The sequence below is a fragment of the Amblyomma mixtum genome, chromosome 10, assembly GCF_055824585.1.
Source record: "Amblyomma mixtum isolate Tamu chromosome 10, ASM5582458v1, whole genome shotgun sequence".
Classification (NCBI taxonomy): domain Eukaryota; kingdom Metazoa; phylum Arthropoda; class Arachnida; order Ixodida; family Ixodidae; genus Amblyomma; species Amblyomma mixtum.
The window spans coordinates 108,559,823-108,572,530 of record NC_143021.1 but is presented as its reverse complement, the minus strand read 5'-3'; the positions used below and the strand labels follow the sequence as shown (position 1 = coordinate 108,572,530).

The window sequence follows — 12,708 nt, the reverse complement described above, 5'->3', positions numbered from 1 at the left end:
GGGAGGCCAAGGCATTGCTTATACAGGGAGGCTAGTTTTTCGAGAGCAATCTCTTCTCCATTCTTCAACAAATCTGCTGTTATTTGATCCTCACCAGCTGCTTTCCCCTTTTTCATTGCTCCTAAGGCTTTTTTTTTACTTCCTCCTTCGTTAATGGCGGGATGTCCCATTGCTGTGTTCTACTGCCTGTATCAGTAACATTCTGATTAGAATCGCTACTCTCTAGATGTGTGTAAAACTCTTCGGCTGTTTTCTCTATCGCATCCATATTGCTAATGGCATTGCCCTCATTGTGTCTTATCGCATACATCTGTTTTTTTACGTATGCCTAGTTTTCTCTTCACTGCTTTTGTGCTACCTCCGCTCTTTAGAGCATGCTCGATTTTCTCCATGTCAAAATTCCTGATTTCGGCTACCTAACGCTTATTTATTTACCTCAATTGCAGTACTAGTTCTCTTCTGTCTTAATGAGATTTTTACTCTCCTGAGATAGCTTCCCGGTATCCTGTCGAACCATCCTACCACCTTCTTCTACAGCGCACTCCGTATGACGAGACTATATCCCACATTCTCGGTGACTGCCCTGCCTAGAGCGCCGCAAGGCAGTGTCTCAGCCGTGCGCTGGAGCGTCTGGATCCACGCCGACTGACGGAAATGAAGATTCTCGGCCACTGGCCGGGGCGATCGTCGGCGGGGAAAGCCTCCAACGCACTGCTCCGCTTCTTGCGAACTTCTGGCCTGCATGATAGGCCAGGACTATAACGTGCGCTGGCTTTTCATAGTGACTTCAGTTTTCTGTTACTTTCTTTTCTCTTTCTTTTTTTATCCCCTCATCCCTTTCCCCCTGTGTAGACTAGCAAAGCGATTATTCTTGCGGTTAATCTCCCTGCTTTTCCTCTTATTCCTTCTCCTCCTCCTCTACTCCGTCATGATATCTGTGAGACGATCGTTCATTGTTTCAACATTACGGTCCTAATGTCCTAAATTGTTGCCGTGTTCTGCTCTATTCAGGCGTCTCGCAAGGAACGCGGAAAAGAGCCTGATTTTGACACCACGCGAAATTCCTACACCGGCAGCTGAAAGCGAGTAAGAGGACATAGTAGTAGCGCTAAAAAACAAGGACGACAGGGCAGACAAAGACAACACAGGCCTGTGTTTTCTTTGTCTACCCTGTCGTCCTTGTTTTTTAAGCGCTACTACTATGTCCTCTCGATCCAAACACCAACTAGCCCAGCTTTCTGCCTTAAAAGTTGTAAGCGATCTCCACTAGGAAGAGCAGGCCGCGCTGAATGGCCATCACGGCATCTGGAGGGGCCGATTGTTGAGAACTGGATGCCCGACTAGTGTGCAATCACTTTGTAGGAAGTGTGTATAAACTGGTGAAGGTTTTCAAGCAGCATGGGCTGTGACGCGGGGGTATCGAGCCTGGTGGAGCAGGTTACAGTGCTGAAAGTTCTAGAGGCATGGTTATGCGCAAAGGGTCGTGGAAACCCCGATCGTTTACTTACTCTTTTGTGCGAAGGTTTTCTGCAAAATGCGGCAGTCAACGGAGGTAGCCATTGAGAAAATGAATGAGAGGCGTCACACTTGGCTCTTATTTCATTCATACCGACTGCGCGGTGCGGAACACACAATGACAAGAGAACGAGATTGACAGACTGGCGCCTGGGCGTTTCTGGCCACCCAGCCAGTATCACTTCACCAACAACCCCGAAACGGACGTCCGACCTTTCAATTTGCGTCTGTGTAGATTCCAATCCAGCGTGGCAAGAGGGGAGTTTTTTCCCGTGCGGGAACACACTTCTACTAGAAAGTTGGAATCATTTTTAGACTTCAGTTTCAGTGGTGCACCGGTTGTTACTCTGACATTGTCCAAGCTTAGTGCTGAATGTTCTTCGTGCATATTAAAAGTTTGCTGTGCGTAACGTTTTAACCGTCAGAAACAGTGCTATTGGAAACTGTTGTTCGCACGGCAACACTGACAATGAATTACGATTCTATTGTACAGTCACAGATGTTCTAGAAAGCACGGCACACGTGCTGAGGAGCACTGTTCTAACTGGCTGCCAGTGAGACCCTTCTGCATGAAACAGTTGCGCAAGCATTGTTTTCAACTGAATTGATTTCATTTCCCAGAATGTTGTTGGTGATCTCTATAGAAAGCTTGTCTTCAACTTGTTGCCATTTCAAATCTGCTGCACAAGACTGCTGCGCTGCACTGTCTCACGGCTCGACTACTCTTCAGAACTGGCTCGTAGCTGCTGTTCATAAAATCTACTGTGGGCCAAACTCTTCCAATGACAACGTTCCTGTTAATGTCACAAGTCCATAATGGCCTCTATTTCATGATGTTTCGAAGGTAATATTTCAGCTCACAGCGCCTCCGTGACCACTCTCACTCAGCTAGGGGATGATTTATGGGTAACTTCTCTAAACTTAGGGAGGAGGGGGGAGCGGTCTGGATTGAATAATTGATTACTTAGACTTATTTTGTGAAAAAATTGTGATTTACTGCGGTTCTCCTGTGTAAAACTTCTGGTGTTAAGGAAGCGGTGTTGACAGCTTCTCCATCCCAAACCTGCCCCTGCGTTCAGCCGCTCGAACCGAGCAATATTATGTTAACTGAACGAACTAAAGCACATGATCACTTATGGATTGAACAATATTCATAAAATTGAGAATACTTTTATTAACAACAGATTTGCTGAACAGAACAAAATATGTATACATCGCGGTGAGGTCCTTTTCAAGAGAAGACTCATACCTTCCACTTGGTCCCTTCCTGAGAATCAACAATTGTATAAGCTGTCATATGGCACTCTGAGGTAGTAAAATAAACTGCGTCAAAAATATGCATACGTATAAATACTGGAACATGAAAGGTCTATGTACACCTGTCCTTCTTAAAGTGACGCGGACACAGAGCAAGCTGTGCACAGCGCGCGAAATGCTGCTAACACGGTTGGCGAAAGGGGCGGAGTTGAGCGCGACATCACAACCATTTTGCTTTTCGAGTAATCTTGAGGGAGCGCCTTGCGTGAGAGCACTGGTAGCATGATCACCAGCCTAAAGAACTTCTTCGAATTGGCCACACACAATGGGAAACTAGTGACGCGAGCGATAGTTCTTTCACAGACTTCATGAAGCATCTGACCGCAGCAGGATGTCGCCCATTGGGGTAGATGCCGCCCACTGGTGCACTCGCTTCTTGAGCCTGATGCCTCCGGGAAGCCAGCTGGAAACAGAGGGGAATCGGTGGTGGTTAGCCAGAGAAAAAGCAAATAGTTACATCGAACACTTTACAGCGACATCTGTACATAGCACGTTTCCCGTTTCCACAGCGTTGGCGTAGTCACGACAATGCGCCAGGATGATTAATTACACATAACTCCACCAGCGAAAGTACGAGACACCAGGAGAAGAAGGACACAGGACTACGCTGGACTAACAACTGAAGTTTAATCGAGAAACGGCCAACCTAGGTCACCAGAAGACGCATGTGTATCAGACACACTTAAAAACAAACAAATACATATGTGGCAAGTCACCAATGAGTGGATACACGCTCCAACACAAAAGACAGATGTTTTGCCTATCGAACTTGCACGCGCACGCTTCTGCTTAGGAAATTAACTTCCTTGCTAGTGAGATGCAAGCACGGCGCAGTGACGCATGTGTCACTGCCTTGCAACATAATATGGTAGGCCTCAAGGATTTTCCTCTCCTCCCTGTTTTTTCCTTTTCCGATTACTGAAGTGTCGCTAAAAGCCGGCACACAGTTTTTACAACCCCTGCAGTGACGTGGGAGATTATTTTGATCAGACGAATTTTTCAGGGTAGTGTTATGTTAACTTCCTCAACTGGTGTTGACGGAATTAATACTAAAGTGTTAAAAAATACAAAACATGCTACTAGCACAATATTGCCTCACATCTTTCACCAATCACCAATGTACATCAGCCATCATACCACATGACTGGAAAATAGGCAAGGTCATCCCAGTCCCCAAAAAAGGGCTTTCATCTTCTCCCCATAATTATCGACCAATATCTATCACGTGTATCACTTCTAAACGAATGGCACATACAATTTTCTCTGAAATTATAAAACTCGTAGTGTCCGTCAACTTTTTCCACCCTAACCAGCATAGCTTCCTAAAAGGCTTATCTTGCGAAACACAATTAGCCCTTTTTATTAACGACCTAAGCTCTAGCATTCACCATAACATTCCTATTAACGCCCTCTTCCTCGATTTTGAAAAGCTTTTGACAGTGTCCCTCATAAACGACTATTCCTGGAGCTTTCCCATCTCAATCTTAACAAACTTGTTTTTAATTGGATATGCACCTTTCTCACTAATGGACAGAAATTTGTTTTTGCTAATAAATCTTGATCTTCTTATTCATCTGTTATACGAGGGGGTACCCAAAAGAAAGCGGACTAAATTTTTTGGTCGGCAAAGCTTCTGTGGTATCGCGTTTTGCCACTAGGAGCGCATAGAACGAACATTCCAGAGTCAGTAAGCCGAGTGCCGTCGTTGAAGGAGGTCAGACTAGTTTAGGCAGAGTTTTAGAGTGACGACTGTTTTGTGTGAACGTCGTTTTTGCAATGGCTGATTTTCGTGAACAGCGTGCGCCGGTAAAATTCTGATTTTTGCTCGGAAAAAATGGAAACTCTTGAAATATTAAGAAAGACGTATAAGGACGATGCTATGGGGACAACTCAAGTGTTCCTGAATCGAATCCTGAATCAAAGCAACAATCATGCCAATGGAAAACTTCAAATTCACCTCGCCTCAAGAAAGCTCGTCAGGTAAAACCAAACCTCAAAACAATGCTGATTTGTTTTTTCGACGTGAGAGGTGTCGTCCATTGAGAATTCGTTCCGCAGGGTCAGACAGTTAGCCAGGCTTTCTTCTTGGATGCTTTGAAAAGACTGGGCAACAGTGTGCGGTGGAAGCGGCCACATTTGTGGCGGTCGAGTGACTGGTTTTTCCATCATGGCAATGCCCCTGCTCACACAGCCCTGTCTCTACGACAATTTTGGACCAAAAATGGCATGACCCCTATTCCTCAACCCTCATACTCTCTTGACCTTGCCCCGTGCTACTTTCTTTGTTTCCTAGAATGAAAAAATAGGTGAATGGAAAGCGTTTCGCTGATGTTGCTGAGGTGAAGAAAAAAACGACGGAGGCACTGTCAAGCATCACAAAAGATGAATTTAAACAATGTTTACAAAAATGGAATGAAAGATTCGACAAGCGTATCATTGCAAGTGGGGAATACTTTGAAGGAGATTGAAGGTCTGTGCTTAAAATGTGAACAAATAAGTTCAAACAAAAATAAGTCCGGTTTCTTTTGGGTACCCCCTCGTATCTGGAGTACCTCAAGGCACCGTCTTGGGGCCCCCTTCTTTTTCTCATACATATTAATGATTTGCTGTTAACATATGTTCTAAGATTCGCATGTTCGCTGATGATTGCGTTATATACCGGCCTATAACTAACAGCGTTGACATTTTGCTTCTTCAGTCTGACATTCAGCACGTGCTAACTTGGTGTAATACATGGCTAATGTCGTAAAGTGTGAAAAAAAACATCTCTGTTATCATTCCACCGACGTCATTCACAACCATCTTCAAGATATCAAATTGGAAATGCGGAAATCTCTTCAGTATCAACAAACAAGTATTTGGGCATCCATCTGACACCTGATCTAAATTGGACTTTTCATATATCTCAGGTTACTACCGAAAGAAATCGCGTCCAGGGCTATTTTTGACGACCCCTGCGACTAGCATCCCCATCAGTGAAATTCCTTGCTTATTTAACACTTATTCGTCCCAAATTAGAATATGCATGCGCGATCTGGGACCCTCATCAAAATAAAATTTATACCCTCGAATCTGTACAAAATCGCTCAGCTCGTTTCATTTTCTCAGCCTATTCCTATCATGTAAGTGTAACTGAAACAATGCACATCTCACAACCTTAGCGAACCGCCGAAAAATTTCCAAACTGTGTCTGTTTCATAAGTTCTGTTGTCATCCATCATCAGCCCCGCACATCGCATCTCCAATCGCACAAACCACGGGAAGGCCGTCTATCCTCCCACTGCCGGCACTTCTGCGCATCTGTCATCATTTTTCGTTGATACAGGAAGGGACTGGAATGACCTGCCAAACGCCATCGTGGATCAGACCGACTCATCGTCATTCAAATCGTCCATCGAAGAAGTGTATACTGCTGAATATTCCACCCCCTCATGTAATGCTCCTTCAATGGGGCCTTTGAGGTACAAATAAATAAATAAATAACATGACGGGGATGCGTCCTCGCTAAGGCATATATACAACTGAAGCCAACACAAGGCAAGCGACTCGTAGCCGAAGACGCGTTCTCGGCGTGTGGGTGCGGCAGGCGGTCTCTCCTGCAGAAGACCGAGAGGCATCGCCTCTTCGACCTGAAGAGTTAGGTACATAGGAGAGATTGTCACGTGATCCAACAGTAGAGAAAAATTTGTGCGCTATGAATCGAGAGATTACGGGGCGTTTAAAAAAGTCCCGGACGATTTGATTCGTGGCGGCTCTTATATATTCGCTGTTGTGTTTATCTCATGCATGTGCTTTGTTATGCATGGAAACTCCTTCCGTTTGAGTCTTTGCAGGAAAGCGATCCACAATGCGAAAGTGTCGCGTCCTAACATCTGTCGTTTACAGGCTCTGCATTTTTCGACATTTCTGTTCTGCAAAATATGGCACAAATCGTGGTTGCTGTCTCGACTCCCCATTTCGGGGCACCGCCAGTTATCTCTCAGCCGCCAGTCGTTTCGTGGTCGGTTCCAAAGTAATGCAGTTACACAAGCGAGTTACATAATCACTAGGGTGCACGTGAGAAATGTTGGCAAAATGACTATTCAACTTCTTTTTTTTTCTTCCTTATCATTTTTCGCCACTTTCATCATGAACCCCGGAAATAGAAGTTCCATGGCCACTCTAAAGCTTCCGCGAGATGCATGCATTACAACCGCGAAATCATCCTCGAATCTTTGTCACAGCACTGTATTAGTACAGTCGCTGCTCGGAAGGTCATTCCTTAACTGGCCGCGTTTAACTTTGTGTTCATGTACAGTAAGCCTCTCGCGGAGTCGACGGTTCAAAGGGAAACCATGAAGGTTCACCAACAATTAAACGCAAGACCTTTTTTTGCCTTCAGAAAGGAGTAGTTTCTACATCGTGACTCACTAGACTGTCTAAGAAAGAAAAACACATTTGGACTAAATCGTGCTATGTTCGGTATTTGTTTCTGCTATGAGAGGACACAGTAGTACCGCTAAAAAACAGGGACGACGGTTCTACCCTCGTCCCTGTTTTTTAGCGCTACTACTATGTCCTCTCATTCCAAACACCAAATAGCCCGGCTTTCTGCCTTAAAAGTTTTTGCCATGGTTGTACCCATAAACACAACTTTTTTAAGTGATGTTCGATGTACCGTCTTTGCCACAAGTAAGGAAGCGACGGTATTTTTTTCTTTTCTCAGCCATGTAGCGTACGACTTCTGGCATCCCTTGAGCTCTTAATATTGGTAAGACAAGGAGAACCCTTATCCTCATCTTTGTAGGTCTTTTCGTCCTGAGGATTGCTTATCAGCCACCATACGGCTGGGAAGCAAGTTTAGTTTTTGGTTACTTCTGGTAAAGACAGCACAAAAATCGAAAATAGAAATCTGCCTTCAAAAAATTGATAACTTGCACATTTGTTTGGTTACTGTACGTCGGTTAAGGTGTTTGTAAGTTACTGTTAATCTAAGCACGACTATATTAAACCAATTAGCAACGACAACGGGATCGTTTTCGGAAAAACTATATACTCGACAGCAAGACAGAATTCATCAGCATCATCAGCCTAACTACGCCCACTGCAGGGCAAGGGCCTCTCCTTGCCTCTCGAATTTGCCAGCTGCGGCCACTCTGTTCCCGGGAACATCTTAATCTCGTCCCGCGCCCAACTTCCTGCCACGCCGTGCTTCGCTTTTCTTCTCTCGGAATCTACTCCGTTACCCTTAATGACCAGCGGTTACCTTGCTTTCGCATTACATGCCCTGCCCAAGCCCATTTCTTCCTCTTGATTTTAACAAGGATGCCATTAACCCGCGTTTGTTCCCTCACCCACTCCACCCGCTTCCTGTATGTTAACGTTACACCTATAGCAAAGGGATTATAGGTGTATGTGCAGAATAAAACGATCATCTACATGAATCCTTCATTTTAGATGGCAATGCGATAGTCATCGGCAACACAATCCAATCTTCAAACGATTACCCAAGGCGCCAGGCGACAAATAATGAGGAATCATTAAGCGCCGTTTAATTATGCGAAAAAAAAGCAACGGCAAATAATACTCTCATCGCCGAAGTAGTGCCGCCTCGGTGGCTCAGTGGTTATGGCGCTCGGCGACTGACGCAAAGGACGCGGGTTCGATCCCGGCCGCTGCGGTAGCATTTCGACAGAGGCAAAATTCTGAAGACATATGTACTGTGCGACGTCAGTGCAAGATAAAGAATACCAGGTGGTGCGAAATTTCCGGAGCCCTTCACTACGGCGTCCCTCATAGCCTGAGTAGCTTAAGACGTTAAACCTCCATAAACCAAACCATCAATCAAATGAGTGTCGAAATAAGGCTGACGGCCATCGTGAATATTAAATAAATAAATTTCGAGCAATTACTGAGGGCGTTGAGTGGAGCAAAATTTCGTTTGTAGTTTTATGTTATATTCTATGACTAATTACCACCCAAAGTACAAGCGTTAATTCGCACTAGACTCCAATTCCTGGCTTTTCAACAGAGCGCTTTGCCGAATCAGTCACGTTGACGAGTTTGCGAAAATTACCGAGAATACGCAGAAGTGTTTTGCGCCCTCTAAAGCAGCCTTTCGCCAAGATGCCGGCGCATGCTATTTTCGATTTCAGTTCTACGCGCCCCAAGAGACAATGCAGCTGCGTGCAAAGCCTACACGAGCCGTTACGGAAAAATTGCGTGAAATGCTGGTACTCGAGACCAAAACGATTTTTGCATGGTCAAGCGAAGTAGCTTACTCACCACAATTCAAGCTTCAGGGGACATGCCTTCTCCATACGTTGGAATAAATTCCAAGTGGCCAGGTAGCGACGCAACGCTGAGGTAATTTCCTCCTTTTTGGCTCTGCACCCCGTGCACTTTGCGTGACTGTTTCTATAGTCGCGGACATGCTATCTTAACCCTCGAAGGAATAAAATGAAGCCAAAGTATTGTCGACTACACGAAAAACTGGTCTCTTAATCTTGAATAAACGATATAGGCACAGATATTCCTGACACCACGCCCCGTTGCCTACGTCGGATCATTGGCGGAAGCATCAGTAGCCCGTGGCTGAGGTTGCGGAGTAACGGGGCATTGTATGCTGCTTTTCTACATCAATCTGACGCGTCAGGAGCCATTGTGCTGCAGAGCCCCCATGCGTGCTGCTGTCCGCAGGATAATGCTTACATTCCTATCAATAGGCGCCCACCTGCCAGCACTGTGTATATATATCAGCAGTGACTCAACATCTTCGGGGTGTGCGTTTTTGCATGAGAAATGCCCCTAGTTGGCCTTCGACGGTGTTTTGGCTTCATTTCAGGAAAATTCTTTGATTCACTGTGTTCCGTACACGCGAAACGCTAGAATATGAATCAGTTGACCAATTGCAAACTGCTTCTCCAGGCCCGTCCACCTCCCGTTTTGAACCACTTCAAGCAGCTGCGTTGAAAGCGTGAAATTTGGGATTGACTCGCTCTTCTGAGCGCGCATTTGATTCCCTGTGTGCTGCAACCTGATTGCTGCGCGAGCTCCTTTTATTCCAAGGAAGTCCAACTCGAATTCTGCGCAATCAAAGGCCAAAAGAAAAAGATAGAAACCATGCAGTGCTCATCATAAAAGTTTTTGCACTGAAGAATACCCGATGTAACGAGGGAGTGTGAGATAGTTACGACAGGCTGGTTATAGGAACGCAGGAATAGCTTAGAAAAATATAAAATGAGAAGGGAAGGACAGGGCAGAGAGAGATCTGACAGTCGTTTGCTGTGGCATTCTCCTACATTCTCCGTTGCGCAGCTGTTAAGTAAACATCATAAAGAAACCGCTAACATCATTGGCGAAACGAGCCTGTGCCTTTTTATGAGAATACTTCAACACAAAGGGCAATTTTCAGCAAGAAAAAAAATGGTTAACTACGGAGGTGGCAGCGTCCACGCATAAACAAGCAATAAAAAGTGAAGAGGGAAGCGAATGAAAAAGAGTTTCCTTCATTGTTTTGTTTCGTTTTGTCTCCTGATATTCTTCTCACACTGTTGGTAATTTATGCATGTGCCACTACGTCGGGCTGTCCTAGGAAAGTTTCTGAGAACGAGTTTTTGGGTATTTGAGAGCTGGCTATCACCCCGTGGTTTTAGTAGCTTCACGTCCAACGTTGCGCTGTGAGCTCCCAAACGATTACGAACCGATTGGCCAGTGTAGAATTTTATTCAACAGCAAATTACGTGATGAATAATTAATTATTTGCTGTTAGAAAGGAATGAGCCGCGCAGCAGAGTACATGGAACTGCAGAGGTAGTAATTATTTTTTCGGCACAGTCCCGCGGCGTGACAAGCACATCCTTGTTTGAAATACGGAGGAGTGCCTAAACGATCTATGGCAGCACAATTAGGTACGGCGGACTTTCGCTTTTGCTGACCTTTCCGATTTCTCATGCAGTGCATGGAGTGTCGGCTGAAAGGGAAACATTGCGACACACAATCACTCCTCCGCAGCTGAACGATACGGACAAGACACGCGTGAGGAAACGCTGTCCCGAGGAAAAATGCCGCCAAAGTAGTTTTCTTATCTTCGCCAATACAACACACGCAGTGAATTTTAAGGATGAAAAGCCTGTGAAGAGTTCGTAATCATTGCTAAGCACAGCTTATTTGAAGTCTGTAAGTGAAGTGGCGGTGTTTCTTTTCTACCCTTATTCCAGCTTTGAGTGCAATCACGAAAGCGAAGCTTACGTAATAATGTTTGCTTAGACGCGAGCACTTCACCGCGCAAGCTATTGTGCACCTTAATAAACTATTTCCAGCGCCATCCATGATATACAAGAGCTCCTTCTGTATTATCGGTCGCATTTGACTTCAAACTGGAGGATGGAGCTACCCCATAACTTGCTCACAGTAAATTCCTGCATCCGTTAGGAGGCAGCCGTCACAGCATTATCACTTTGTTTCTAAATTGGCAGCAGGGATAAATATGACATTTGAACTAAAGGAGGAAATGATCACGAGCCAGAAATGTTCGACACACTGTTGCGCTAGCAACCTTTTATTTACAAGCTCAATCCTGAATTGCTCACCAGGACGGAAGCCGCTTAGTATAACGAACAAAAATTCTCTTTTCGACGGGAAGTGAAGAATGTATAAAGTCTTACGCTTCCAACCTGTCTTATGGAGTCGAAAATTGCTTCGAATTCGACAGGCGTTGTCACCCTTATTTCTTCCGAGTTCCAAGTGAAGGTTAGGTCTAATACGCACAGAGTTCGACTACTAGGCGCTCTACAACCCCCTTCTACCGTCTCGATTTGCGTGGATACGCAGGCCGACAGGCCAAGCGTGTCGCGAACGTGATGTTAGCATTGATGGCGAGCACAGTGCAGAGATGGACTGTAAGGAGGGAAGGACAGACACGTACTTACGCAGCATAGTCAGTATCCACGGCGTGGATCAACAACACCGTAACAAGGAGGAGACCCTCGCTGGACTACGCCGCAGGCCACCAAGACGCGAGTTCCCAGAGCACCTCCTGTTCGTCTTCGACGGCGCACACTTCCTTCTTGGGGGAGGAGACTCCCCCGAGGGACTCTTCTGCCTGAGCAGCGTGGAGGATGCTGCTTTCATTGCTGCTGGGCGACGAGGCAGACTCGGCAGCGAGGGGCGAAGGGCTCGCGTAACGCCCGCAGAGGGCGGGAACCCTGTTCTCCTTTGGAGCTCCGTACTGCTCGTCCGAGGAGACGCCTGACTGACGCCTGGTAAGCTCCAGGAGCTCCTGGAGTTCCCGAATGTACTCGACCGCCGACCTGAGGGTCTCCACCTTGCTCAGCTTCTTCTGGCCCGTCTGTGGCACGTGCTGGCGCAGGGCGTTGAAGCCGTGGTTGACGAGCCTCACGCGGTTCCTCTCGCGCTCGTTGCGTCTAGCCACGGCCGCCGTGTAGGGAGCGGCTGCCGCCGCGCAGGGAGACACGGCAGCCCCGCTCAGGCACTGGTGGTCCGCGTGGTGGTGTTGATGGAAGAGAGCGACCCGGTCGGGCTTCATGACGCCCCTCTCCGCGAAGGCAGTTGTGCGCTTACTGAGCATCGGACCGCGCGGGGGCAACTCGCTCGCTCTGAGAGAGAGGAGGGCCAGGGGCTGCGCCGGAGAGAGAGGTGCCGCTGCCTTTCACTTGCGTCTGTATCTTTTTTCCCCGCCATTACAGCTCCCTCGCTTGTTGTGGGGCACGTTTTACGCACGCACGCGACAGCTTTCACGGGGTTACGGCGTACAATGGCACCTCCTCCTCCGTTCTCTCCCTCGCTCTCCTCTGGGAACCTCCGTACCCCCTGGCCTCTCGCCCACGTATGACCCCCCTCGATCGCGTGAAGGAAACGAGCCTCCGCCCGAGTTTG

At 46.6% G+C, this 12,708-nt stretch overlaps 1 protein-coding gene across 1 annotated transcript; it reads right to left on the bottom strand.

Annotated features, from left to right (window-relative positions):
* Positions 1-2,449: 2,449 nt before the first annotated feature.
* On the bottom strand, positions 2,450-12,382 carry LOC149326639 (achaete-scute homolog 1b-like). Its single transcript, XM_089563094.1, has 2 exons — positions 11,742-12,382; positions 2,450-3,235 (listed from the first exon to the last, which is right to left on the bottom strand). The coding sequence occupies exon 1, from the start codon at positions 12,356-12,358 to the stop codon at positions 11,807-11,809; it is 552 nt and encodes a 183-aa protein (XP_089419220.1). The 5' UTR covers positions 12,359-12,382; the 3' UTR covers positions 2,450-3,235; positions 11,742-11,806.
* Between the last annotated feature and the right edge of the window lie 326 nt (positions 12,383-12,708).

Bases quoted from the DNA above. Each gene is read 5' to 3' on its own strand.
- LOC149326639 (XM_089563094.1), bottom strand. From the start codon at position 12,358: ATGAAGCCCGACCGGGTCGCTCTCTTCCATCAACACCACCACGCGGAC.